We start from the raw sequence: 23,474 nt of genomic DNA, 5'->3' as shown, positions 1-23,474 counted from the left end.
GTCGGAGGGGAAAATCAGCTGGACTCCGCGGAAATCACCAACAGGAGTATTTTCCTTTTATTTAGCTAGCTAACCATCTGTCAACTCCCATTTCTCCCTCCATTCTTTATTGTTGTCAAACCGCCACACTGGCGATGTCGGAGTCGTACGGTAAGATTGCACTTTTGACCTGTGGCCACCGTTATCATCCTCCCGTAGCCTCAGAGATGGGATGGGGCAGGTGTGCCCAGAGAGCTTTTTCTCATCGTAAACAGATAGCTGACAGGCTAACCGAGCCGCCGCTGAAGGCTGCTGGCCTTAAAAGTTGCCTCGTCAGCGTAAGGAAACCCACAAAGGCTGTACAGCAGAGTTTAGTGTCGCCGTGTGCAAAAAACGTACCCACGGTACAAGGTTACAAAGCTCCCCGGAGGGTATCGTAAAAGACAAGGGAAGCTGACACCTGGCTGGGGCTTGGTGCAGCTGTAATATCTGACTGAGCTGCAACATTACAGTCATATATGAGGCATTGTTTTCTTAGCTTGACCATTTTACACCAAAATAATGATTATTTTGCTAGTTTAGTGGTTTAATAGTGGAGAAATTCCTCCGCTGCACAGAACAGCTGACTGTAGTTTTTGTTTGCCTACATCAAAGCCTCCACAATATTTTCTTTGTGAGGGGGGTACTTAATTTTTTTGTTTGTTTTTCATTAGGATGATACCTATATCAATATTTGAAAGCTATAAAATCAAGCAAGTAAAGCCATGCGCTGTTTGTTGTTAAACATCAGTTTATTATGGCCAAAGCATCACAGTATTGTGCAGCATATGCTTGAGCCTGACTGATAAATTGATTTTGGGAGCCGATGTGCACAGTTTGTCACAGTTATATATCTGAAACCCATTTAGAACACCTGCCAAGAAAATTAAAGACAAAAATCAAATTTCTAGTTTACTACTCTTAAAATCATTCTGTAATCCACAATTTAGTCTGTGCTGGACTGTGGTGATGTGGTGATATGATTTGTCTGCACCTTGATTTTTGCATTGTATTTTATCGCAGGTGATTCTTTTCTGTCTCGTATGAAAAAATGTACTTGTCCTCTTTAGCTATAATAATACTACAGGAGTATATGCTGGTAAATGTGGGTGTTTGCAAGGCTACTGCAGAGATTACTGGATTTACTGGACTTCATAACAGTGACGGTAACTCTCACCACTCAAGTGGGGGGAAAACTAAATTTAAATGAGCTACAAAATATATGAAGCTACAGTTTCTGATTTCTCTAGAATATTTTGAAAGGTCATGTTTACGGAACTTGAGCCACACCCTCATTTGTTTATATTTTGCAAGGAAAATAAGAAATAGGTGCAGCACTTTCTTTGAAACATGCAAAAATATATGGAAATACAGAATATAAGGCAAAAACAGAGTTTGTAATGAGTGTGAAAGTCAGGATTTGGTATTCTTCAGCACAGCCTGAACTCTGTTAGACAGGTTTTTGTAATTTCTTTAAGTAGTCTTCAGGAATAGTTCACTGGACTTCTCAAAGGACATTCAAAGCTCTTCATTGGATTTTGACTGCCTTTATTTCTGATTTCTATCAGGATGATCCCAAACTGCCACTGAGTTTCACTCCAGTTCTTGTGTAATTTGGCATACCTCAACCTTTTCTCCCTGTTTCCTTTCCTTAAGAACAACTGAGTTTGTAGATGGATCAACTGAAGGATGAGTTTTATCTCTCAGGTCAAGTTATTACAGTTCACTAAAACTAAACTAAAAAAATAAAACTGTTTTTTAAAGATGGACTAACTGACATGACATTGACTAATTAAACTAAACTTATTTAGTTTGTTGTCACATGTAGCTTCATTAGGCCTTGGTACATTTGGTTATTAAGGCTTGGAATGACTGTGAGCTAACTGCCTGTGTTTGTATTATAATATCTGTTCTGAACCCCTGAAAAGCACAACCCAGATTACAATAAATAAGAAAGCTAGCACTGAAGCTAAACACTAAAATGAAACGAGCAAACTCACTGTGGAAATGAAACTAAATTGACAAGAAAAACGAGCTGGATATACCAAACTAAGACTACAGTAACTGAGCTTTTCCCACATTTTTCTTGTAATTTCCTGTCGTTTTAGCTACCGTCTATAGCAACTAGTTTCATATAGTCTGATAATAATAGTCCAACTGATGTAATGTGTGTCCTTGCTTTTCCCTTTGCAGATTTCCTCTTTAAATTCCTGGTGATTGGGAATGCTGGAACGGGAAAATCCTGTCTTCTGCACCAGTTCATAGAGAAGAGGTGTAAGTCTGAAAGATCCATTACACTCCTGACTGTTTACTGCAAACTACAGCACTACATCAGGGAATTTCTTCAGGCAAATGAGACAGTAAATATGCCAGTAATTTCCACATGTTAAAGATTCCTAGGATGGAAATCAAGATTTCAACATTTTAAGTCAATATTTCATGAGTGAAATAAGCAGTGAAATTAATGGATATGACTGCATTCTTAATCCATGGATTTAACTGTGTGCATTTATACTTGCATTCTGAGTTTTATAGGCAAAACTAAGAAATCTGTCCTGTTAACTTTGGGTTAAAGCTAAGCTTCTCAGAGCTGACACGCTGGAAAGGGGGTTGTGTTAGATAAGAAAAGCATTTACATTTCTAATATTGTTGAGGATGATCCACTGTAATGACAAAACTATTTGCTCGTCCACCTTCACACTCATATAAACTTGAGTCTCATCCCATTCTTAATCCATTGCGTTTAATATGTCAGCCCACCCTTTGCAGCTATAACAGCTCCAGATCTCTTCCACAAGATCTAGGTGTGTGTTCATGGGAATTTCTGATCATTCTTCCAGAAGTGCATTTGTGAAGTCAGACACTTATGTGGTTTGAGGAGGCCTGGCTTGCAGTCTCTGCTCTAATTCATCCTAAAGGTGCTCTGTTGGGTTGAGGTCAGGACTCTACAGGCCAGTCAAATGCTTCCATGCCAAACTTAATCATTTATGGACCTTACTTTGTAAGTAAACATGTGCAGTCATGTTGGAGCAGGAAGGGGCTATCCCCAAACTGTTTCCACAAAATAGGGATCATGAAATGGTCCAAAGTGTCTTGATATGCTGAAGCATTAAGAGTTTGCAGTCAGACAAGTGCTGTTCTCTTGGCAACCACCAAACTCATACTTGTCCACTGCTCTAGTGTCCAGTGGCAGTGTGCTCTTTACACCACTGCAACCGACGCTTTAAGTTGTGTTTGGTGATGCATCGCTTGGATGCAGCTGTGTGGCCATGAAGCTATCTATGCACTGTCCTTGAGCTGATCTAAAGGCCACATGTAGTTTGGAGGTCTGCAGTGATTGACAAAATTGACTTTTTTATTTCTAGACACTGTGTGTGTGAGTTGCTGTCGTTCTTAAATGCTTCCACTTTGTTATAATACAACTAACAGTTGACTGTGTAAAATTTAGTAGTGAGAAAATTTCAGACTGGACTTGTTGGGCAGGTGGCATCCTATCACAGTACCACGCTGGAATTCAGTGAGCTCCTGAGATCAACCCATTTTTACAAATGTGTGTAGAAGCAGTCTGCAGGCATAGGTGCTTGATATTTATACACCAGTGGGATTTGAAATGACTGAAACACCTACATTCAATGATTGTGATGGGGGAGTGAATGCTATCGGCAATATAGTGTATGTGAAATTTGCCAGTCTGAGCCAATCTGATATATTGACATGTGGTCAATTTCCCCTTGTTTTTCTTCAGAATGACTTTCCAGTTCAAACATGTAGAGCTCAAATACTCCAGTGTCAACTTGCCATTGTGTAAAGTAGAGCAGTGTTAGTGTGTGAGCAGAGTCAGAGGTGAACCGATTTACTGGAACTGCGCAGCAGCAGGGGAGGAGTGGGTGTCAGTAGAGATTGGAATGAAATTTCATATTCACAGATGCGAAAGGAGGCAAAAGTGTGAGTGACATCAAGCTACATCACATTTTACACCAGGTTGAACCACATTTTAAGGCATGAAGGGATACATTTATGAAAAAACAACTTCTAAATGTGTGATTTTTATGATTGGTTCTGTTTTTTAAGGGTGAAACCAAAACCTACAACCAGACTTCAGGAGAAAAACTTCAAAGAAAATCATTGTCTCATCTACACATGCTGAAATTGGCTTATTTTTCATTGAAGTGCAGAAGCAACAGTTGTTTTCCTTACAGCCACACAGTGATAATCATATCATCCCTATTAATCCCCCTTATTTAATAATATTAATGCATTTACATGTTTTTTTTTTTTCTAGTCAAGGATGAATCTAACCACACAATCGGAGTCGAGTTTGGCTCTAAGATCATCAGCGTGGTCAACAAAATGGTCAAGCTTCAGATTTGGGACACCGCAGGACAAGAGAGGTTCAGGTAGGAAAAAAGCCCAACGTGAATATGCACTTGGCACACAAGTCATCTCTGTTATGCTGCAGACATTCAGCTAGCAGTACTATAGCTTAAAGACCAGAGTAACAGACACAGGAGTTTTGGAAGGTAACGGAGAGCTCAAAAAGCTGTTATTAAACTCGGCTGCCTAATTGATGTCCTGAGTAAAACAGGAATAGTTTTGTTGCTTCTGATTATTTTATTTATTCAATTTTCTGCTATAGCTGCTATAACAATTTAAGGCGAATCTGGTGAAGATATTTTCCAGAATTGCTTTTTTTTTTTTTTGAGGTAGCACACGCCAGGAATTGGTTCTGTTGTTTTGTCCTGGCTAAATGCAGCTGTCTGAACAGAGGGTGCACTGAGCAGCAAACATGACACCCACTCACTAGTGATGCATGCCCCAGACGGTTAGGTCTGTCTGTGCATTGCCACAATCCAGCTCACGTGGACTGTAGAGCTAGCAAGTTAAAGACCAACCTGATTAAACTGCAGCAGACATTTAAGTAGGTCTCTACAAAGTTCAGGAGTTAAATGGTTTTTCACACATGCATTGATGTTTTTTCTTTTCTTCAGGGGGAATGTATTGTATACTTCCTGATTGTTCTCAATGTATGTCTACTAATCTGTGTGTGTCTGTGTGTTAGGTCTGTGACCAGGAGCTACTACAGAGGAGCAGCAGGAGCCCTGCTGGTCTATGACATCACCAGGTATCACACAATGTGATGCTAGACTTTTCACATTTCTCTAATTTGTTCCTCCTCCTCTCCTCTCTCCACCCTCTTGCCTAAGACTAAAAGGAATTGAGGATGCACAAACTGAGAAATATGATAGGCTCTGTGTTTCAAGCCTCTAATTTATTTTTGTTTTCTAATTAGCTTCCACATCTATTCCAAACTGTAACATGTCATTACCTGCCATCCTTTTTATTATTATTTTTTGTTGCAGTCGAGAGACGTACAACGCTCTGACCACATGGCTGAGTGACGCGAGGATGCTGGCGAGTCAGAACATCGTCATAATCCTGTGTGGGAACAAGAAGGACCTGGATGCTGACAGGGAGGTCACCTTTCTGGAGGCTTCCCGCTTCGCTCAGGAGAACGGTAAGACCAGCAGCTGATTATTGGGAACGATTCCTGTTGTTGTTGTTAGCTGTGTAGACCATCAACTTCAAAGAATTATTGAATTGTTATTTATTATAATGTGTTCATTGTAAACTGATGTAACAGAACTGATGTTCCTGGAAACCAGCGCTCTAACAGGGGAGAACGTCGAAGAGGCCTTTGTCCAGTGTGCTCGGAAAATCCTCAACAAGATAGAGTCAGGTATGAGCTGTAGTCAACACCCTTACCTGTGTGTGCCCCAGCGCTTATTCTGTCAAACCACATGATTCTGTATACCTCTTAACACCACTACCTCAGTCAGAAACAAAATATTTTTATATCATTCAGAAGCCCAGACAGCTAACCCATCAACTAGCTGGCCTACAGCATTGTTCCAGGAAGAATCGAACTTTAACAAAAGCCTTTTGCAAACTTATATAGATGATTAAAGCCTTTTCTTAACTGTCAGTAAACTAAGCACAATAGGTGTAAGTTGGTTATCTCGCTGACTGTTCACTCATGTGATCTCTTGTGTTTCAGGGGAGCTGGATCCAGAAAGGATGGGCTCAGGTATCCAATACGGCGACGCTGCTTTACGACAGCTTCGCTCTCCTCGTCGTGCTCAGCCACAGGGCACCCAAGAATGCGGCTGCTAGTGGACGTGTCCTGTAACACATACAGACAAGGTGAGGGGGTCCTGAGTCTGTACTGTCTACACAGCATTAAAATGAAAAGGTGTCTGAGGGCTTTCAAATAAGGAGAACCTGTGTTTAGAAGCTGAAATTATGCCTTCTGCTCCCCGCAGTGTCTCTCAGATGTGCAGACTCAGTAATTCTATATTTAGTCAGTGCCCATTTTTGCTTCTGCGCACTTGATCCACCCATCATTTGAAAGGAAGCCTTCATTATGATTGTCCAAGACAGTAATCATGAAGGCTGTAATCATTAAATAGTGGCATAAAGTAAAAGGTGGATGTATGTTATTACCTACATATTACACAATAAGATGAACGTAGAAATTCTGGTGTCCATAACTATTTGCACCAGACTTTGGCTGCACTGATGCCTGATCGCTGATAGAAAGTCATTACACCACAGTTCCAGCTGCAGTCTGACAGTTTTCCCTGTTTACATGTCAGATTATTGCTTTTGCCTAGATATTATTATTATTGTTGTTGTTGTTGTTGTTGTTATTGTTGTTGTTATTATTATTATTATTATTAGCATCAGAACACTATGAAGCAGTTTTGCTGATTCCTACATGAAGTCCAGTAAGCACTCCTCAGGGCGCTAAAAACCAGACCAGCGGCAGATATTTAAAATAGCTTGATTAATTGTGATGATCTCATCTATGACTCTCGAGTAAGTGGAAATGTTTAATGATTCAAGTTTTCTTGTTTTTTTTTTTTTTTTTAATTCTCATTCCAGCACATGTATTTACATGAAGTGGAATTACAGTTTTTATTTTTGGTCCCTGTTCAGGCCAATGAGGATAAAACACATCAAGAGCGACAGAAACAAGAGCAAGAAGTATATTTACAGTGTAAATGACAAGTCAGTTTCCAAGTGTCAGATTGTGTGCGGTGGATTGTAGCTGAGGATCACCAGAGCTGAAGAGACTCCAGGGAGAAACGATCACTGAGTCTTGTGGTTCTGCTCTGCTGGGTCTTTAAAGTTACTGGAGCCTCTTTTTCTGGAACTGCTGGTGTTTTACAATGAGTCAAAAAATAATTTGAGAGAATAACCTTAATTCAATTTAGACGTAATGGTTTTTTTTCAGTGGCAGATTCAATTTTTTTTGTAATAGCTAGTTGGTCAAAGCTCTGTAATTCTTTCTTGCTTCATAATGATGAGAGATGATTAAGATAACCTTTATTAACCTTTATTAGTCCCACAAGAGGGAAATTTGTTAATTACTGGGTGGACAGCCTGATATTGATAAGCTTTTGTGTATTTCTGCAACATCTGTGTGTTTTATATGCAGGTTTGTGAAGACCAGGAGAAAAACAGCCATGTGAGACCTGATAACGTGGGGTTCAGATCGCTACGCTGGTGACTTCTCCCCGACCTTTGACCCCTAACCTTTGCACGGACCCCTCAGAACCTTGTTGCCATGCAGATAGCTCAAAAGACTTCCCTGTCACGCCCCCTCCCAGAACTTAAAGATCTCCAAGGTAACCAGAGATCAGCCAACAGTCTGCTCTTCTATTGGACCAAACTGTCCCTCCAACCAAGACCACCCCCAACACTTCTCTCGTCCACACACCTGCCAACCCAGATTACCACATTTTAGATTTCCCAGTCGACCCTCCAGCTACTTAAACAGACATACTAAATACAGATTTTTGGAGCAAGCTCCACAGACCTTTAGATTGAGCTAAACTAACTGCCCCCTGGCTCCAGTTTGATACTTAGTGCACTGATGCGTGGTCTTGATTTTCTCAGAAAAAAAAATTTCTCGTCTTGTGGAAATATTCCTTCGACCACATGCTAATTTAAGTCCCTTCCCTTCCACAGGTCTTCTGCTTCTCTTGCTCTAATTATCTGCTAACTCCATGCTTGCATTTGCAAACACACCACTAACAGTATCCTGTGTAGCTGTGCAGTTTGCACTTCTTGTGTGCCACCTCCACTCCCTTTCTTCACCTGATATCACTGTTTGTATTCTTCTTAAAATATCCAGACCATCATTGCAACTGAATAATTATGCATAGGATGTGATGTCATGGGTTTGATGTCACAGGAGGAAAAAAAGATGAGGTTGTGGTGGATGAATGGCTCAAATCTGAGTGTTGAAGTGGATGGGATGAGAATTGGCACCCTCAGATCAGACCCCAGGCTGTAAAAGGGTGAATTACCCGCTCTCAGCTGAGACTGAAGCAGATTAATCTACCTGTCCTCACCTGTGGCCACAAGCTGCGGGTGTTGAACTAAAGAATTAGTGGACGAACAATCCCCAGCTGTAGTGTATGGGGTCTGTTAGAGATAGAGTAAGGATCTCAGTCAGTAGAAACACTGCTCCTCCATGTTGAGGTGTTTGATGCATGTCCTATGGGCTGTTGTCAGACAAGCTGTTGAGATTGCATCTCTCAGCTGGACCATTAAAAACTGTGGATGTTGGGAACAGGGAGGTCTAGGCATCTCTGCTTACACTGCTGCTCTCATGGCCTTCAGCAGGAAATGAGTGGATGAGAAACACTTAATTTGTTTCTTTCAAGCAAAAGCAAACATGGAAATATTTGTACTTCCATGACCTGTTACATTTTCATTGTAAAAATGTGTTTTGAGAAAGGGGAAAAATACCGTATTTTATTAAAATTAGCAGAAACATGGATCTTTTCCTAAAACAGAGTCTTTAACGATGTTATTTCTCTATTAAAAAGCATGACTAATCAGTAACAGTGATGGTCCCAGGGCAACACCTTAATATTGATATGATATTGCAGGAAATACACACACACTTTTACATCCCCCTTTTTCTCTCCTCCTCTCCCCTAAAGCATCCCTGTACCTGTACAGTGTTTCTGTAAATAGTTTGACGCATGTTTTCTCAAACAAAATATCAGAGTATTTCATTATGAAGAGATATTACGTGTATATTATAATAGATATCATATTCAGCATCTGCTTCGTGCTCCACTGCATCATTATCATTTGAAGCAACTATACACTGGCAACTTGTAGCAGGATACTAGTGATGGGCAGTACTCAGTATTTTTATTTTTTTTGTTAAACAGGACAAGCTGATTCAGATTTTATTATGAATTATGAGGGGAAAGATTCTGAAACAAATTTTTATTTGTTGTTTTTGGGTTTTTTTTGACAAGCTCACAGATAATAAACAGAGGTAGCCTGACATGTTCTGTGTAGACACTGGGCTTTCATTTGTGTTAAATGAAGGTACATCTTTGAATTCACAAGTCAGCAACCGCAACTGACTAAAATGTTGGTGTAAAACTTTCTTTATCCAAAGTTTTCCACTCAAGTCTAATGACTGACCTGTCGTACATAAATGTTGCCTGTTTACATGAGTGCTGACTGCTGCCAGATGTGGGGTCATACTAACTTGTTGGTTTTTAAGTTTTAACGATGGTTTGAGGCTTATCCAGTGTGTGCTTTACTCCTTGTTATCTCCTGTTGTTAACTTTGACCGTGTTAAGTCGGAGGAAACGATTATGAGGCGTGTTTTGCATCAGAGCATTCACGTGTCGCATCAGCTCAGATATACTTTAGATCAGGGGTATCAAACCCATTTTACATTTTGGGCCACATATAGCTCAATTTGATATCAATTAGGTCAGACCAGTAAAACTATCGACTAATAACATATAGGCTTACAGTTGAAAAAATAAAGGTGTAAATTACAGGAAAACCACTGGCAGTTCATTACCTCCCAGTTATCTACTTATCATTTAATTAAAAAAAACAGACATTTTCTGTTAACTTACGATATGTTTTAATTTCTATAAGGAAGCATGGAAAAAAGGTTTTCTGTTATGTGATGGAATCTAACAATAATAAGAGAGTCCAAAGTTTATGCCCTTGTGAAGATTTCACATTTTCCAAAGCCATACGAGGGGCCTTCTCTGGCCCCCGGGCCATACGTTCACCTTCCCCGCTTTAGATGATATTAGCCATTTTAAAACGCGGATTTTGAATCAGACACTTCAAATGTTTCCCATCCTTCGGTGTTTGATATCTGATGGTGGCTTTGGTTGTTCTCTATCATGTGTTTTTCTCATCAGGTCATTTGTTTGTATTTATGTGTGTCCTTTTTTCCTGTCATTATGAATATCATAGATTTATAATTTATTATGTATGATAAAGGCATATGTTTTTAAAATAAATACTACTACAAATCCAGCATTGTCTTCACTAAACGAGACTTTTTTACCTACAATCTTTGACCAAGCAGAAACCATTTCAATGAGCTCTGTGAGCTCTGATGGATGGAGTATAGTCAAACGTAAAATCAGAGGATTCCTTTTATTTGCAACAGTCATAGATTCAGTAAAGGGTCATTCAATATAAAATCAATCAAGTATGAAAAACGTTCCCACTTTGACAAACTTGTTTTGGATTTAATCTGAAATGTTGCAACAATGATATAGAACGTGTGAACACCAGTGAAGTTTCTCAGTTTCACAGCTGTAATGTACAGTACTGCATGTGCATATTTACTGCATTTCAATAGCAGTCCTCTAATCTTCTTGACCACTTATGGAACTTTAGATGTCTAGTGTCAATGTTGAAAAGCCTGCTTAGCTTCTGAAATCAGATGAGATAGAGTATGTCCAGAGCAAAGCTAGGAGATGAGCCTGGTTATCAAACAGTAGGTAAAACAGATCTTTCATGCGATCCACCTAACCCAAATGGTAATAAAAGCCTTGAAAATGTATTTATATATATATATATTTGCAGGACCTTTAAAATTGTACATGGCCTTATTAAATATGCTAAATTTATTGTACAAAAACTTAGTGTAAACAGACTTATTTCAGTATACAGCAGGTGCTTGATAATGTACTGAGAGACCACACCATGTCACTGCAAGAATCAGGATTAAGACAATGAAAATAGCCTGTTAATATTAAATAAGTCTTGAGAATAATCACAGATGTAAATGTATTTTATTAAAAGCTCAGCGTAACACCACGTAAGCCCACCTGTTTTAAATCCTTTAATTATGACAATGAAGCTTGTTCAAAGCTCAATATGTAAACAAAGAATGTACAGAATTAAGCAGTTTTACAGTTGTTACATCTGTTGTTAGTAAACTAGACCAAGTACATCAGTTATTTGTCATGCAAGTGCCTTCACAATCACGTGAAACTCATTTTTCACTAACATCATCCTGCACTGTGAAGCGTGAATGAGTAACGTGTCAGGAATGTTTTGGCTTGGTGGATTTCTGCCACACATTATCATGTAAACCTAAGAAAAACACATAGTGAGTAAAATATCTCCTGACTAGAGGTACACGTCTAAACAGTCTAAGTCGACTATAAAGCTTTGTCCCAATAACTAACAAAGAAGTAAGGAATGTATCGTCCTGCTTCCCTCCTGTTTTTTGAGATTGTCAAAGTTCATCACATCTAAAATCACAAAGGCTCAAAACCGACTTTTAAAGCATCAAAATATTGCACCAACCTGCATTTCATTATAACTTAAAAGCAAATCTTAATGTAATACTGAACTCAAAGTTTCAACATTCACAGAAATCAAGTGTGAAAAAGTAAAAACAAAAGTAAAAGCGGGGCCACTAACCAAACTATCATCTGCAAAATATTTACACCAACATATTTTATCTTTGTTACATTACTAGATCTGACTTCTTGTGGTTTGAACAGTCATTATTTGAGTTTACATACTTTTGTCTAATGTTCATAAATTAATTACATGAAAACAACACAGTGATTAAATGATCAAAGCGCTTCTTGACTGGCTGAAAACCAAACAGTACATCAGCATAATGTGTTTGTATGCATTTCCTGTTAATGGTTATTTAAGCTGTAACTGACTCTAAATTAATAACGATAAAGACGTTTGGCCTCAACAACAAACCAAAGGGAGCTCAACACGCTCTAGTTTAATGACATGCATGCAAGTAGCAATTAATTTTTTTAAGTATCTTCCATCTGCCAGCGCATCAACTGCAAATCCAACACTCAATCAGACAGAAGGTTTTAAATACAGAGGCTTAAAACGGAGCCAAATCACGTAGATTAAAATATTCTGATATTTAGTTTTGCTAAATATCAAATATTAAATTGTTGAAAGCAACAGGACAACACAGATTTTGGTTGCCTTTCATGTATGTGCTTACATAGGTACTAGTCAAACCCTCACAAAGGCCTATTCAAAAACTGGAAATATTTCTAGATGACACAAAGAGGTGATAAACCAAACCATAAGGAAGCTTTTTTGCCACCACACCAAAAACAAACAAACATACATACATTTTGACTAGGACTCTCAACATTAACGCATCATCATGATTAATGTGATTAAAATCTTTGGCGGTCAGAATGGACAAACTTTGGACAAACTGCCCGAAATACATTGACGGAGACATTTCAGGGATTTTGAGTCATTCTGCAATTCAGATGGGTGAATTGCATAAAATTTTAATCGCGTTAAGTGTGATGACGGATTAATCTGCATTAATGTTGACAACCCTAGTTTTGAGCCGTAAGTAAAAAATTTATTTATTTCAATTTCAAGTTATTTTCTCAGAAGTTAGTCAAAGATTTTACTCATGGATGCCAAAAAATGTTTGTTGTCCATACAGCTTCCATACATGCTTGTTGTTTTTGTGACTTAAGTTATTGAAGTCAGCAGCAAGTCAGCTGCAAGTCGATAGACTGTGCTCCGTTAGCCAAACACAGTCTATCGTTTTTGCGTCCCCTGTAAATCTTTCAGGTGTTGTCTGTGCAGCACTTCTCTGTAGTTGGTTATTTTCTCTGAATGTTTCTAAATCTGCTTGTGTTTTTTCTATTTACCTGTGCTTTTAAAACAAAAAAACTGCAGTGTGTTCAACTCTCTCTGATGCTGCTGCTACTTGCGTGTGTGGATGTATGAAGGAAAGTCCGCAGTATCCACAATACCGTTGAGACCTTAGCACCAAAATGATTAAGAACAAAGCAATGCTATCAGTTATAAAACCACTTTAAGTCACTAACGCATCAGAGTTCATGAAAATACTTGAAAATGCAATGTCACAAAACACGTGCGATTTTCACTGTCAGCATAAAGTGAGTCACTACCTAACAACCACGTCTGAACCATCAGGAGGGACACAAATGTGAAGCAGCTCCCAGCATTAAAAATCCACTCTTACATATCAATATATCTATACATCAATTAAGTGTACTCAGCTGTACTCTGCACAAATAGGAAAATATGCACATTAAAAGTCAAGTGAATTTGAAATAAAACTTTCATCTGATTAAACTACTCCGAGTTCTTGGCATAAATTTGTGTGTCTGTGTGCGCACACAGGAAATGACGTATTATTATATACGTTCACACCATTGTTCACTTTACCTCAGAAGAACAAGGCTCTATCTTTTCGACATGTCCCACTGTAGTTTGAGATCTATGTATAAAAATATGGGTACATCTTATACAGCATGTATTTAAAGGGGCTGCATCAAAGTATGGCTTTGACATACGTTTGGGACTCCTCATCCTCAACTAAACTTGTGTATTACAGACGTATCCATTATTTTTACATTTGTTATAAAGTATCTTACTCTGTAAAATACATATTATTGTACTGTCTTAGTAAAAGCGGTTTATAGAAACATGGAGGAATAAGCCACACAGTGAAACTTAACATTGAAGGAAAGTCAGCTTCCATCCTGAGAATCTGTTTGAATCCATTTCATGTTATCATTTACATGTGTCGGTGTTTAACCCTCAAGTGACCATGCTCCTTTAGCCACTAAAATGACCAAGTGTGGTCATTTATGACCCTATTATATTATATGCAAGAACTCTTTTCTCTGTTAGTGCTTGTGCTCTAATATCATTCAATAATGCTTTTTATGCTCTTTTGCATTGTTTATGCAAAAAACAGACCTTATTGTCTGTCTGTTACTTCTATTAAAACTATTTTCTTTGTTTCAATAATACTAGGGGAAAAAAAGATTCATTTTAAACCTTGAGGTATGTTTGTTTTACAGCATGCCAATTTTAACTCTAAAATTTAGGGGAAAAGAACATTTAAAAAAGGAACTGCAGAAAACTCTAGATGAAGTAACTATCAAATTCATAGTAGGGAACATTAAAGTAATCCCAGTATAAATATAGTCCTACTCGGCCACTTGAAGTTTAAACTTTAGAGGTGAGAGGCAGTGATGGCTTCAGTTTTGTGTTTGTTGTCTAGAGTCATCCTGATGTAGAGGGTCTTTTTTCCGGTTTGTGTCCTATCGCGAGCGAGCCGAAAAGCAACGCATGTACTCAGTTAGCCAGGGGTTGAACTCAGGTTGGACCACTTTTCTGGCCTTGTCCAGGTCAGCAGACTTGGCTCTCCGCCGCTCAGACCGCTGAGTCTGGATATGACGCTCCACCTCCCGCCTGGTCTTAGCACGCAGAGCTGATTCATAGATCTATCAGGTAAACAAAAATCCAATGTAACAACAAGCTTCTGTATGTACCTGTCAACAAATCCACTATGACAGTAAAATAACCTCATTAGTCGAAGCCACTGGGCCGACGTTGTGCGTCTTCCTTCCTGCAGTGTCTGCATCTTTCTCCCCCGACCCATACAAGGCGAAAGGATGTCTGCTCTCCTTACTGTCCTCTCTGGGCAGTCGAGATGGTGCAGGCCTGACCCGCTGTGATCGCCGGGGTTGCCTCAAGGACTTTGAGGGTTTACTCTGCTGTGGTCGGGGTCCTTCAGAGTCTCTCTCTATAAACAGAAGAAGCAAACGGGCTAAAGCACCACCAACATGGAAGAGGAACTCACAAAATAAACCAGAGGCACTATAAACTATCTATGGACGTTGCTTATAACAGAGAGTTGTTTGCTAAAAGCAAAATACAAATTGATTTAACTTTAATCAACTTTCAGTTCATCATTTCATTAACAGTGTTTATTATAAGGCTTTTTCATTTATTTATTTATTTTTAATTGACTCAGCAACTGTTAATTACTTATTACCTCTGTTGCTGGCTCTCTGCTCCTCTTGTAGTACCTTTGTCTCCCTCATAGCATCAGATGCTGGGCCAAAAGAGCAAAGAAAATCGTAAGTTACAGTAAAGTATCAAGCATGTATCCCTACAATGCAGTAATAGGGCAACTGAATGAAAAAGAAATAAAGGAGCTGGACAAGAGGGCTCAAATTTGGAGAATAAACTTGACAACCAAAAGCTTTGAGTCAAAGACTTAAGAATTTTTCTGGGAACATTATTATTACTATTATTATTATTATTATTATTATTATTATGAACAACCCACATCACCCACTGCATGAGTATTTGAGTGGGCTGAGCAGCTCCTTTAGTCACAGACTGAAACACCCTCGCTGCAGGAAGGAGCGCTTTCGCCGATCATTTATCCCAACAGCAGTTAGACTCTATAACTCCTCAATCACAATGTCATAAGTCACTGGACACTGTGAACATCCACGGTCACCACTTCATGCATAATGGACCTTCCATGTGTATGGACATTTGCAGGTATATATGTATGTATATGTATACATATGTATATTTAGTGTCTACATGTGTGTGTGTACATGTCTATAAATAGGAATAGTAGTGGTACAATAGCTATATCAAGCTATATACTTTATGTCTTCCATATTTCCAACCATATCCATAATCACATACTGTGTATGCTACCATTGTATATAGTGTATTATCTTACTTTTTTTCATTGATTGTACTTATTTGTATTTTTGTATTTCCTTCTGATATCTGTACCTGAACTGAGGTGATGCAAAAATTTACCCGTTGTGGGATCAATAAAGTCTTATCTTATCTTTATTATTATTATTATTATATTTTCGGTGGCTTTAATACATAATATTTAAAATGATACATCCCAGTATGTTATTAAGGGTTTTATACAGGTTACCATGAAGTGCAGACTGTGCAGCAGGCCCTGTATCCTCCTCCTCTTCTTGAATAGGAAGCCTGGGTACGGGCCCCGAGGTTCTGCTCTGCTCCTGCTGTGTGTCCGTCCTCGCACCCCCACACTCCTCTAGCTCAGCCTCCGCGCGGCCACCGGTATCCTCCTGGTCCCGTACCTGGTTCTTGCTTGGAGGAATAGGAGGACTTCTACCTCCCGAGTCCGAGTCAGTATCGGAGCCGCTCCAGAACCAGGGGTTGTGCGTGTGTTCCAGCAGCCTGCGGGTCAGCCTGTACTTCAACATCTCCTCGTAACATTTAGTGTACGTGTCCCATTTGGGATCTTTAAACTTCTTCATGTACTCCGAGCGGATCCTCTTCGCCACCATCTTGCTCCTCTGAAAACTCTATAAACTGAAAAAACAGCTTGTTGTTACTCAAGCAGAACACGCCTAAACAGCCTCCACGCCCCTTTACACACAGCTCCGTGTTTGTTAGCACCGCCAGACATTTAAAAGATAATGGGGAAGCCGTTAAAACCAATGACGGAGCAGCACGAGGGGTTCCCCCTCCTCTAAGGAGCCCGCCTACATCCTGTCGAAGGCGGATGCAGGCGGGGGCAGTTTGCTTCCTTGTGTTAGGAAAGAGGACAAAAGACAAATCTGGGGACAATTACATAGTAAATGATCCATTTTTAATTCATTTAATCGGCGTTTCGTTTTTTTAAATGGCCTCCGGTAAAAACCGTTACATCGTTAAGAGCAGAAAGTTCCTGAACGCGATGACGTAAGTGCCACCTTCTCCTCTGATTGGCCGCAGAGGTGTAAACTGCTCTTGAGTATTCCAATTTACAGGTCGGATACAAATCAGTGTGAAAAAAGGAAACAAGAAACAAAAAAACACGACAGGCTGTGAAACGCATTCAGCTACAGCTCTACAAGCCTGTCCTCACTGCTGAAAAATGCTGTTCCGTAGTCCAGCTAATCAACACCTGCGTACAGAAAGCACAAGTGTACCATACGCCATTAGGCTGTAACTGAGAATCAGTGAGCTGGCTATTTATTGCCTGTAGCTTTTATAGCTATTACCTCCTCATGACAAATGTGTTATTTATAAACCTCCATTATTAATCATATGGCGCTAATACTGACACAGGGCAGTGATAATCGCCTGTCAGCGCCAGCAGGTGAAGCGCAGTAAACGTTAAATGTCACAGACCATCCATCGTCACTACTCAACAGCAGTGCGCGCCTGGCACGGAGAAATTCGGGGCTGTAACTGTCTAATTTTGCGTACAGTAAATATACTCACATCAGGGTCGGATTTCACGGAAGCAGAGCAGGACAGATGGCGTTCACAGTGCCGCTGCTGTAATCACACACGGGACTGCGTCTCCGAGCTTAGCTCCGCCCACCTGAAGACGTTTTTAAAAAGCCAAACACACCCGCAACAGGTGGCCCCGCGCCGGGGTGTCAGGAATGCCGTCTGTGCGGCCATGGAACTTGTACAAAATGGCAAAAGAGGATGGAAATACAGTTTGTTTTTGTCGTATAAGGTATGAGCCGTTTAGGCTTCAGTGATTACACCTAGGCCAACTTGTTAAGATAAATGGTGCTCTGTAGGGGGGAAAACAGGAAACATGTTGTCTTACAATAGGCTATAAATGATGTGCGCGCCTGCAGCCTACTCCCAAACCTACATCTACATAACCTGTGAGCTTATATGCATATAAGGTATAATCCTGCGGAGATGACCCACGGTACCCGGAGTCTGGTTGTGTCTAAAGATGGTCTGGGGGCCGGTGGGTGAGCTCCTATGGTCGTGCAGGGAGGGTGTCAGGTGTCGGATATGCTACTAATCCAGTCAGTCTAAAAGGCTGAGCTGCTGCTGCTGCCTTCGCGCATTCCTGGCAAGTCAAACACCGACTGTCGGCAACTGCTCGAAGGCGTCGCCCTTCAATACCTCTTTCACCTAGCAGCCCCTCCCCCTGCCTCTCGTCCATCCAAATATGATCCAGACATTAGTGCCAGCTCGCGTTTAGATGTCCATGAATGCGCCCTGCACCTGGTCTTTCGTGGAACAATTAGCCGCACTATGTTTCGTTTAGTGGTTATCCCGGTTTATTTCCCACAGTTCTTGCAGGATTTGTTGAATACTGTAATATTGCATTGTTGGCTTATGGCAAATTTATCTTTTAAGAGATAAAAATATATTTATCGTCTGATTTCCCTGCGCTTTTGTTTGTCATCCTCTGCCAATACCGGAAAAACAAGACCAGGGGCAAAGTTACCAAATAATGGACTTTAATAAATTATCAATATGTATATACACTTACATTCACATGTGTTGGGCAACATGTTGTTCTTATTTTTTTATTAAAGTTTTTTTGGTGGATGCATGGTTCAGTGGTGGTTTTCACAGCCTTTCTCCGTGCAACACAGACAACAGACAGCCATAAAATATGCACATTTTTGAAAGGATTAAAAAATGCATATGAATGTCAGCAGCGCGGACAGACAGTCCATCGACAGCAGAGTGTTGTCGTGCCGCAGAGGTCGATCCTCCTCCTTGCGTGATCTCCAGATGGCTGGTGGTAAAAATGATTGAGATGATGGAGAAGCTGGAGAAAAAGATGAAGGATTTAGAAGCACTTCCTGTGGACAATGCTGGGGCCGGCCTCGTCGTACTCCTGCTTGGAGATCCACATCTGCTGGAAGGTGGACAGGGAAGCCAGGATGGAGCCACCGATCCAGACGGAGTACTTCCTCTCGGGAGGAGCAATGATCTGGAGGAGGAAAGAGTGGATTAGTAAAGTGCCGGTTTCTATAAGTAAACAAGTGTTCAGTGAAATCGGGTGCGTATTTGCCAATTTATGCATAAAATATTTCAATCTTCTTGTAAACTCTGAAGCTTTTGCTTCTCTGATTTGAGTTCAATTTCAAGTACCTTGATCTTCATGGTGCTGGGAGCCAGGGCAGTGATCTCCTTCTGCATACGGTCAGCAATACCAGGGTACATGGTGGTACCGCCGGAGAGCACATTGTTGGCGTACAGATCCTTACGGATGTCAATATCGCACTTCATGATGCTGTTGTAGGCAGTCTCATGAATACCAGCAGACTCCATACCTGTTCAGATGAGATGAAAAAGTGTTAAGAAATTATTACCCGGTATGTACCAGTAGCCTCCATAAGTCTATTTGGTGGCAAAAACTTTTTTTTTTTAAAGAACTGATTCTTTGAAGTACCGATGAAGGAAGGCTGGAAGAGGGTCTCGGGGCAACGGAACCTCTCGTTACCAATGGTGATGACCTGACCGTCGGGAAGCTCGTAGCTCTTCTCCAGGGAGGAGGAGGAGGCAGCGGTGGCCATCTCGTTCTCGAAGTCCAGAGCCACATAGCACAGCTTCTCCTTGATGTCACGCACGATCTCACGCTCGGCTGTGGAGTTATAAGTTGATAAGTTATTATTCAGAGTGCCAAAAGCGTGAAGCGTGAAATACTAATGTGCGTAATAACACGGATTTAATGGGCTAAACTACACAAATTCTTCGCTGTTGTGAACATGTACACATCTTATTTTCACTCTATTTAAAACAATATCTTTACATTTAAGTATCAATATGCTCGCATGTGGGCATTAATAGGCCTCACAAAGTGTGACAATTATTTGCTGCGCCTTTTTATCTGTATGGGTAAATCTTTGATCAAAGCATGTCATAGCAAATTATCCCAAACACTGCTAATAAAAGTGAACGCTAACTGACAATTTAGACTCGTCTTCGCCCAGATAACGTCTTGCTAGAAAATGTTAGTTTCCTTCTTTCTTTTTCCTCTTTCTTTCAGGCCGTGTTGATTATTGTTCAATTGCTCACCAGTGGTCACGAAGGAGTAGCCACGCTCAGTCAGGATCTTCATCAGGTAGTCGGTCAGATCGCGACCAGCCAGGTCCAGACGCATGATGGCGTGGGGCAGGGCGTAACCCTCATAGACTGGGACGTTGTGGGTCACACCATCACCAGCATCCAGCACAATACCTATAGAGAGCCACGGAGAAAATTTAGTAAAGTCCGAGCGACAAAAAACGAAAAAAAAAAAAAAGGTTAAAAAATACGTTTTGTGCGTAAAATCATGGGTAAAGTGAGTGCTTTGGGGGTGAATTTACGAGATAAAGTCAAATAAACCTACATGAACAGTTCCAGAAAGGCTGGTCGAGTGTGCGTAAAAGTTGTGCGTAAAAGCGTTTTGTTGTGAAATTGCTCCCTCAATAGTTATTGTCATTTATGTTAGATCGATTGACTATGTCAGTAACATATTATTAAGTAATAAGGTAAACTAGCTATATGTGTTTTATGTGTTTAGTAAGCTATGTTTGTTTATTTGTTTTATGTCAGTCTTACCAGTGGTACGGCCGGAAGCGTACAGGGACAGCACAGCCTGGATGGCCACATACATGGCAGGGACGTTAAAGGTCTCAAACATGATCTGGGTCATCTTCTCCCTGTTGGCCTTGGGGTTCAGTGGGGCCTCAGTGAGCAGGGTGGGGTGCTCCTCGGGGGCCACTCTCAGCTCGTTGTAGAAGGTGTGGTGCCAGATCTTCTCCATATCGTCCCAGTTGGTGATGATGCCGTGCTCAATGGGGTACTTCAGAGTCAGGATACCCCTCTTGCTCTGGGCCTCGTCACCGACGTAGGAGTCCTTCTGACCCATACCGACCATGACACCCTGAAGGGAGGAGAGAGGGGAAGATAAAAGGAAGGTTAGCCGGGGACGTCAACTGATCCATACAGATGTGCGACCTTTCCTGGACAGATTAAAGTCTTCGGACAGACACAGTGACCATTGCGTAAATGTGCCACATATCAGTCACAGAGACAGACAGAGCAGTTGTGAAGTTGGCACTTCATCTGTTACTAATTTAAAGGCTGCTCCAGGTAAAAGAAGCCAAAAATATTGTGACTGCGCTGATATCAGCTGCGCAAGCAGCTGAACTTTTACAATCATTTTTAGCAATAAATGTTAAATGTTTTAACAATCCAAAATGTTAATTTATTGTTTTTGTTTATTGCATTTTGATTTTAATTTATTTTTTGGAAGGTTAATTGTATTTCTTGATATTGAACGGTGTGATGGGTGAGGTGTGACAATTAGTGAGTGTGAAATAATGACTGCCGCCAATTAGTCCAGGCTAATATCAAGTCTATCGGTTAATTTTCTTCGCTGTTTACCTGGTGGCGGGGACGGCCGACGATAGAGGGGAACACGGCCCTGGGGGCATCGTCTCCGGCGAAGCCAGCCTTCACCAGGCCGGAGCCGTTGTCGCACACAAGGGCGGTAGTCTCATCGTCGTCACACATGTTGGCTTCTGTAAGAGAGGAGAGGAAGACAAAATATTTGAGTTTAAATCACATCAAATCCATAATGTATGTGACAGAAATGAATTACACAGTAAGGCGTTGATTAACTCTATCATTATTTTGTATTCTCATCCTACGTGTGGCTAAAAAGACTAAAAATAATTTCACGGAGCATGAACCTGTTCAAGTCCACTGCTTGCGCTATATAAATCTATGGTGCATTAACAAACCAACGCGTGATGAGTATCTTTTGTAAACGTCAATTAAATCTTATTAAAAGTAACTGATATTATTTTTAAATTTTCTATTGGAATTTGGCCAGACTTGTCTAAGATTTACTTTTTATTTAATCTTAGAAGAAATCAAGGCTCTAAAATAAGCTAAAGTTGAACCAAAATCCCTAGTATTCCCATTGTCTCACCAATCCTCCCTCAGGTAAATTTCTCTCGTTTTTAAATTGTCATAAAGTAGAACAGCTTAAGATCAGACCAGAAACTCAGTCCAAATGTTTTATCTACCTATCTATCAATTTATCAATTATTTAGTCTATTTAATTACAGATCTGATAGTTTAGGCTTCTCCTGTCAAGCACAGTGTTTGTGTTCTGCCTCCTCAACTGTAAACAGTTCTTCTTCCTTCAGGTCTCTCCTATGGTCTAGCTATCCTCCAGCAGTCGTGTTGCCCCAAATCAGCCTCAAGTCCTATGCCTCCTGTCCCCGGTGGTCCTTCCTAATTTTTGCCCCTAAGTAATTGCAGTGGCTCCCCGGTTAAGGCTTAGTCTAGTGTCCCAGCCTGGATGAGTGGCTTCAGGAGTGTCAGGTCCTAGCAGGGTCTTACCTTAGGGGTGTGTCTGCGGCTCGGAGAGAACGACCCAACCAGTGCTGCTGCTGAACCAGCTACAGTCCTTACTGCTGCCTGTCCACCTTTTATACCGAACGTCCACCATTCACAAACCTCAGCACTGGCCCCCATCCCGGCCCTCTGCCATATTAGGATACTGACAGGCCGAGGCTAGGGAGTGGGTGGAGGTGGGGTGCCGACGTGAAGGCAAGGAGGGCACTCCATCAATCGGATTTCAGGAGGGGATCACAAGTGACGCTGCGCGCCCCCGACGTGGAGAGAGCGCGCGCCATATATGGAACTGTCGCTCTGACCTCCCATCAAGGCTCGCGGTCCCACCTCGAGGGCCGTATAAGGACCATGCGGACCACTGGGGAGTGTTTCTAGGGGAGACGCCAATTGCTACCAAGCAGGGTTATAGATTTGTTGCTAGTAGGCCTCATCCAGCCTTAAAATGGGAATATGCTTCCCTCATCTGAACAGATTTAGGCCACGGTGAGGGCCAGGGCTTGAAGCAGTGACTGACAGGTCAACCAGGAAGAGAGCTGTACAGGGCCAATTAATAACTCAATTAATACAGGTTTATTAAAGGTCAACGGACAAAAGCTGAAGTTGGAAATTCTGTATATAACAGCTAAATATGTACTGCATTATTTCAGCCATCATATGTCAGAATTAACCCTTTATTTCTAATTAATCACATTAATTAGAGTAGAATTAACTTACAGTGTTGCTATAAAAGTGTACTTTTTATTCATTGATTGCTAGTTTAAATATACTCTTTTTTTTAAAAACACTAAATACTAAACATATTGATCAATGTACAGAGAACCAATCAGAATTAGGAGATTGCAAACGTAACCCCCCCCCCCCCCCCCCCCCTTCTCAGTTATAACTGCATCCACAAATGTATTAAGATGCATTAAATCGTGTATCAAGACGTGCAATGAATTAAACTCAAAATCGGATCCTGCAGCCCATGTGGCTTCAAATTCACGGAGCTCTAAGTTCGAAGTAGCCAGCAGCTGAAACCTTATTTGAAGGGGCTACTCTGCTCTGTCAGTGAAGCAGTTGGATTAATTATAACTCCAATGGAGGAGGGGAGCTGGTGCGTGTGTGACAAATGGAGAGTGTGTGCGTGCGTGTGTGTGTGTACATGCATGTTAGTG

General features: G+C 40.8%; 3 protein-coding genes across 5 annotated transcripts; 1 reads left to right on the top strand and 2 right to left on the bottom strand.

Annotated features, from left to right (window-relative positions):
- rab4a (RAB4a, member RAS oncogene family) lies at positions 1-10,390 on the top strand. 2 transcript variants are annotated; one of them, XM_085399786.1, is made up of 9 exons: positions 37-150; positions 1,675-1,725; positions 2,212-2,292; positions 4,301-4,415; positions 5,078-5,140; positions 5,379-5,533; positions 5,660-5,755; positions 6,074-6,219; positions 7,517-10,390. In XM_085399786.1, exons 2-8 carry the CDS (start codon positions 1,692-1,694, stop codon positions 6,187-6,189), a joined length of 660 nt encoding a protein of 219 aa, XP_085255912.1. In that variant the 5' UTR covers positions 37-150; positions 1,675-1,691; the 3' UTR covers positions 6,190-6,219; positions 7,517-10,390. The 2 variants fall into 2 exon arrangements, with proteins under 2 accessions (XP_085255921.1, XP_085255912.1); XM_085399795.1 differs by lacking the exon at positions 1,675-1,725 and having other exon boundaries at positions 1-150.
- A 753-nt stretch (positions 10,391-11,143) lies between these two features.
- ccsapb (centriole, cilia and spindle-associated protein b) lies at positions 11,144-18,267 on the bottom strand. Of its 2 annotated transcripts, XM_085399759.1 has the most exons (5): positions 17,422-18,267; positions 16,118-16,524; positions 15,200-15,259; positions 14,727-14,947; positions 11,144-14,645 (listed from the first exon to the last, which is right to left on the bottom strand). In XM_085399759.1, exons 2-5 carry the CDS (start codon positions 16,497-16,499, stop codon positions 14,463-14,465), a joined length of 846 nt encoding a protein of 281 aa, XP_085255885.1. In that variant the 5' UTR covers positions 16,500-16,524; positions 17,422-18,267; the 3' UTR covers positions 11,144-14,462. The 2 variants fall into 2 exon arrangements, with proteins under 2 accessions (XP_085255885.1, XP_085255818.1); XM_085399692.1 differs by lacking the exon at positions 17,422-18,267 and having other exon boundaries at positions 16,118-16,653.
- A 129-nt stretch (positions 18,268-18,396) lies between these two features.
- On the bottom strand, positions 18,397-22,458 carry acta1b (actin alpha 1, skeletal muscle b). The gene is made up of 7 exons (XM_085399302.1): positions 22,303-22,458; positions 21,337-21,473; positions 20,509-20,833; positions 19,984-20,145; positions 19,358-19,549; positions 19,057-19,238; positions 18,397-18,895 (listed from the first exon to the last, which is right to left on the bottom strand). Exons 2-7 carry the CDS (start codon positions 21,463-21,465, stop codon positions 18,752-18,754), a joined length of 1,134 nt encoding a protein of 377 aa, XP_085255428.1. The 5' UTR covers positions 21,466-21,473; positions 22,303-22,458; the 3' UTR covers positions 18,397-18,751.
- Between the last annotated feature and the right edge of the window lie 1,016 nt (positions 22,459-23,474).

This window comes from Rhamphochromis longiceps, linkage group LG1, assembly GCF_057381845.1.
Source record: "Rhamphochromis longiceps isolate RC_006_pf linkage group LG1, R_longiceps_female_GT1.1, whole genome shotgun sequence".
NCBI classification, from domain to species: Eukaryota; Metazoa; Chordata; class Actinopteri; order Cichliformes; family Cichlidae; genus Rhamphochromis; species Rhamphochromis longiceps.
The sequence above is the reverse complement of the archived record's forward strand: the minus strand, read 5'-3'. Positions and strand labels throughout refer to the sequence as shown.

Excerpts from the sequence above, each read along its gene's own strand:
- rab4a (XM_085399786.1), top strand. The coding sequence starts at position 1,692 with ATGGATCAACTGAAGGATGAGTTTTATCTCTCAG. Across the intron at positions 4,416-5,077 it reads GCAGGACAAGAGAGGTTCAG|GTCTGTGACCAGGAGCTACT; the intron begins GTAGGAAAAAAG and ends TCTGTGTGTTAG. Across the intron at positions 5,141-5,378 it reads CTGGTCTATGACATCACCAG|TCGAGAGACGTACAACGCTC; the intron begins GTATCACACAAT and ends TTTTTGTTGCAG.
- ccsapb (XM_085399759.1), bottom strand. The coding sequence starts at position 16,499 with ATGGTGGCGAAGAGGATCCGCTCGGAGTACATGAAGAAGTTTAAAGAT. Across the intron at positions 15,260-16,117 it reads TGCACAGTCTGCACTTCATG|CATCTGATGCTATGAGGGAG; the intron begins GTAACCTGTATA and ends CTTTTGGCCCAG. Across the intron at positions 14,948-15,199 it reads GCAGAGAGCCAGCAACAGAG|AGAGAGACTCTGAAGGACCC; the intron begins GTAATAAGTAAT and ends TTCTGTTTATAG.
- acta1b (XM_085399302.1), bottom strand. The coding sequence starts at position 21,465 with ATGTGTGACGACGATGAGACTACCGCCCTTGTGTGCGACAACGGCTCC. Across the intron at positions 20,146-20,508 it reads CGCTTCCGGCCGTACCACTG|GTATTGTGCTGGATGCTGGT; the intron begins GTAAGACTGACA and ends GGCTCTCTATAG. Across the intron at positions 18,896-19,056 it reads CCAGCACCATGAAGATCAAG|ATCATTGCTCCTCCCGAGAG; the intron begins GTACTTGAAATT and ends TTCCTCCTCCAG.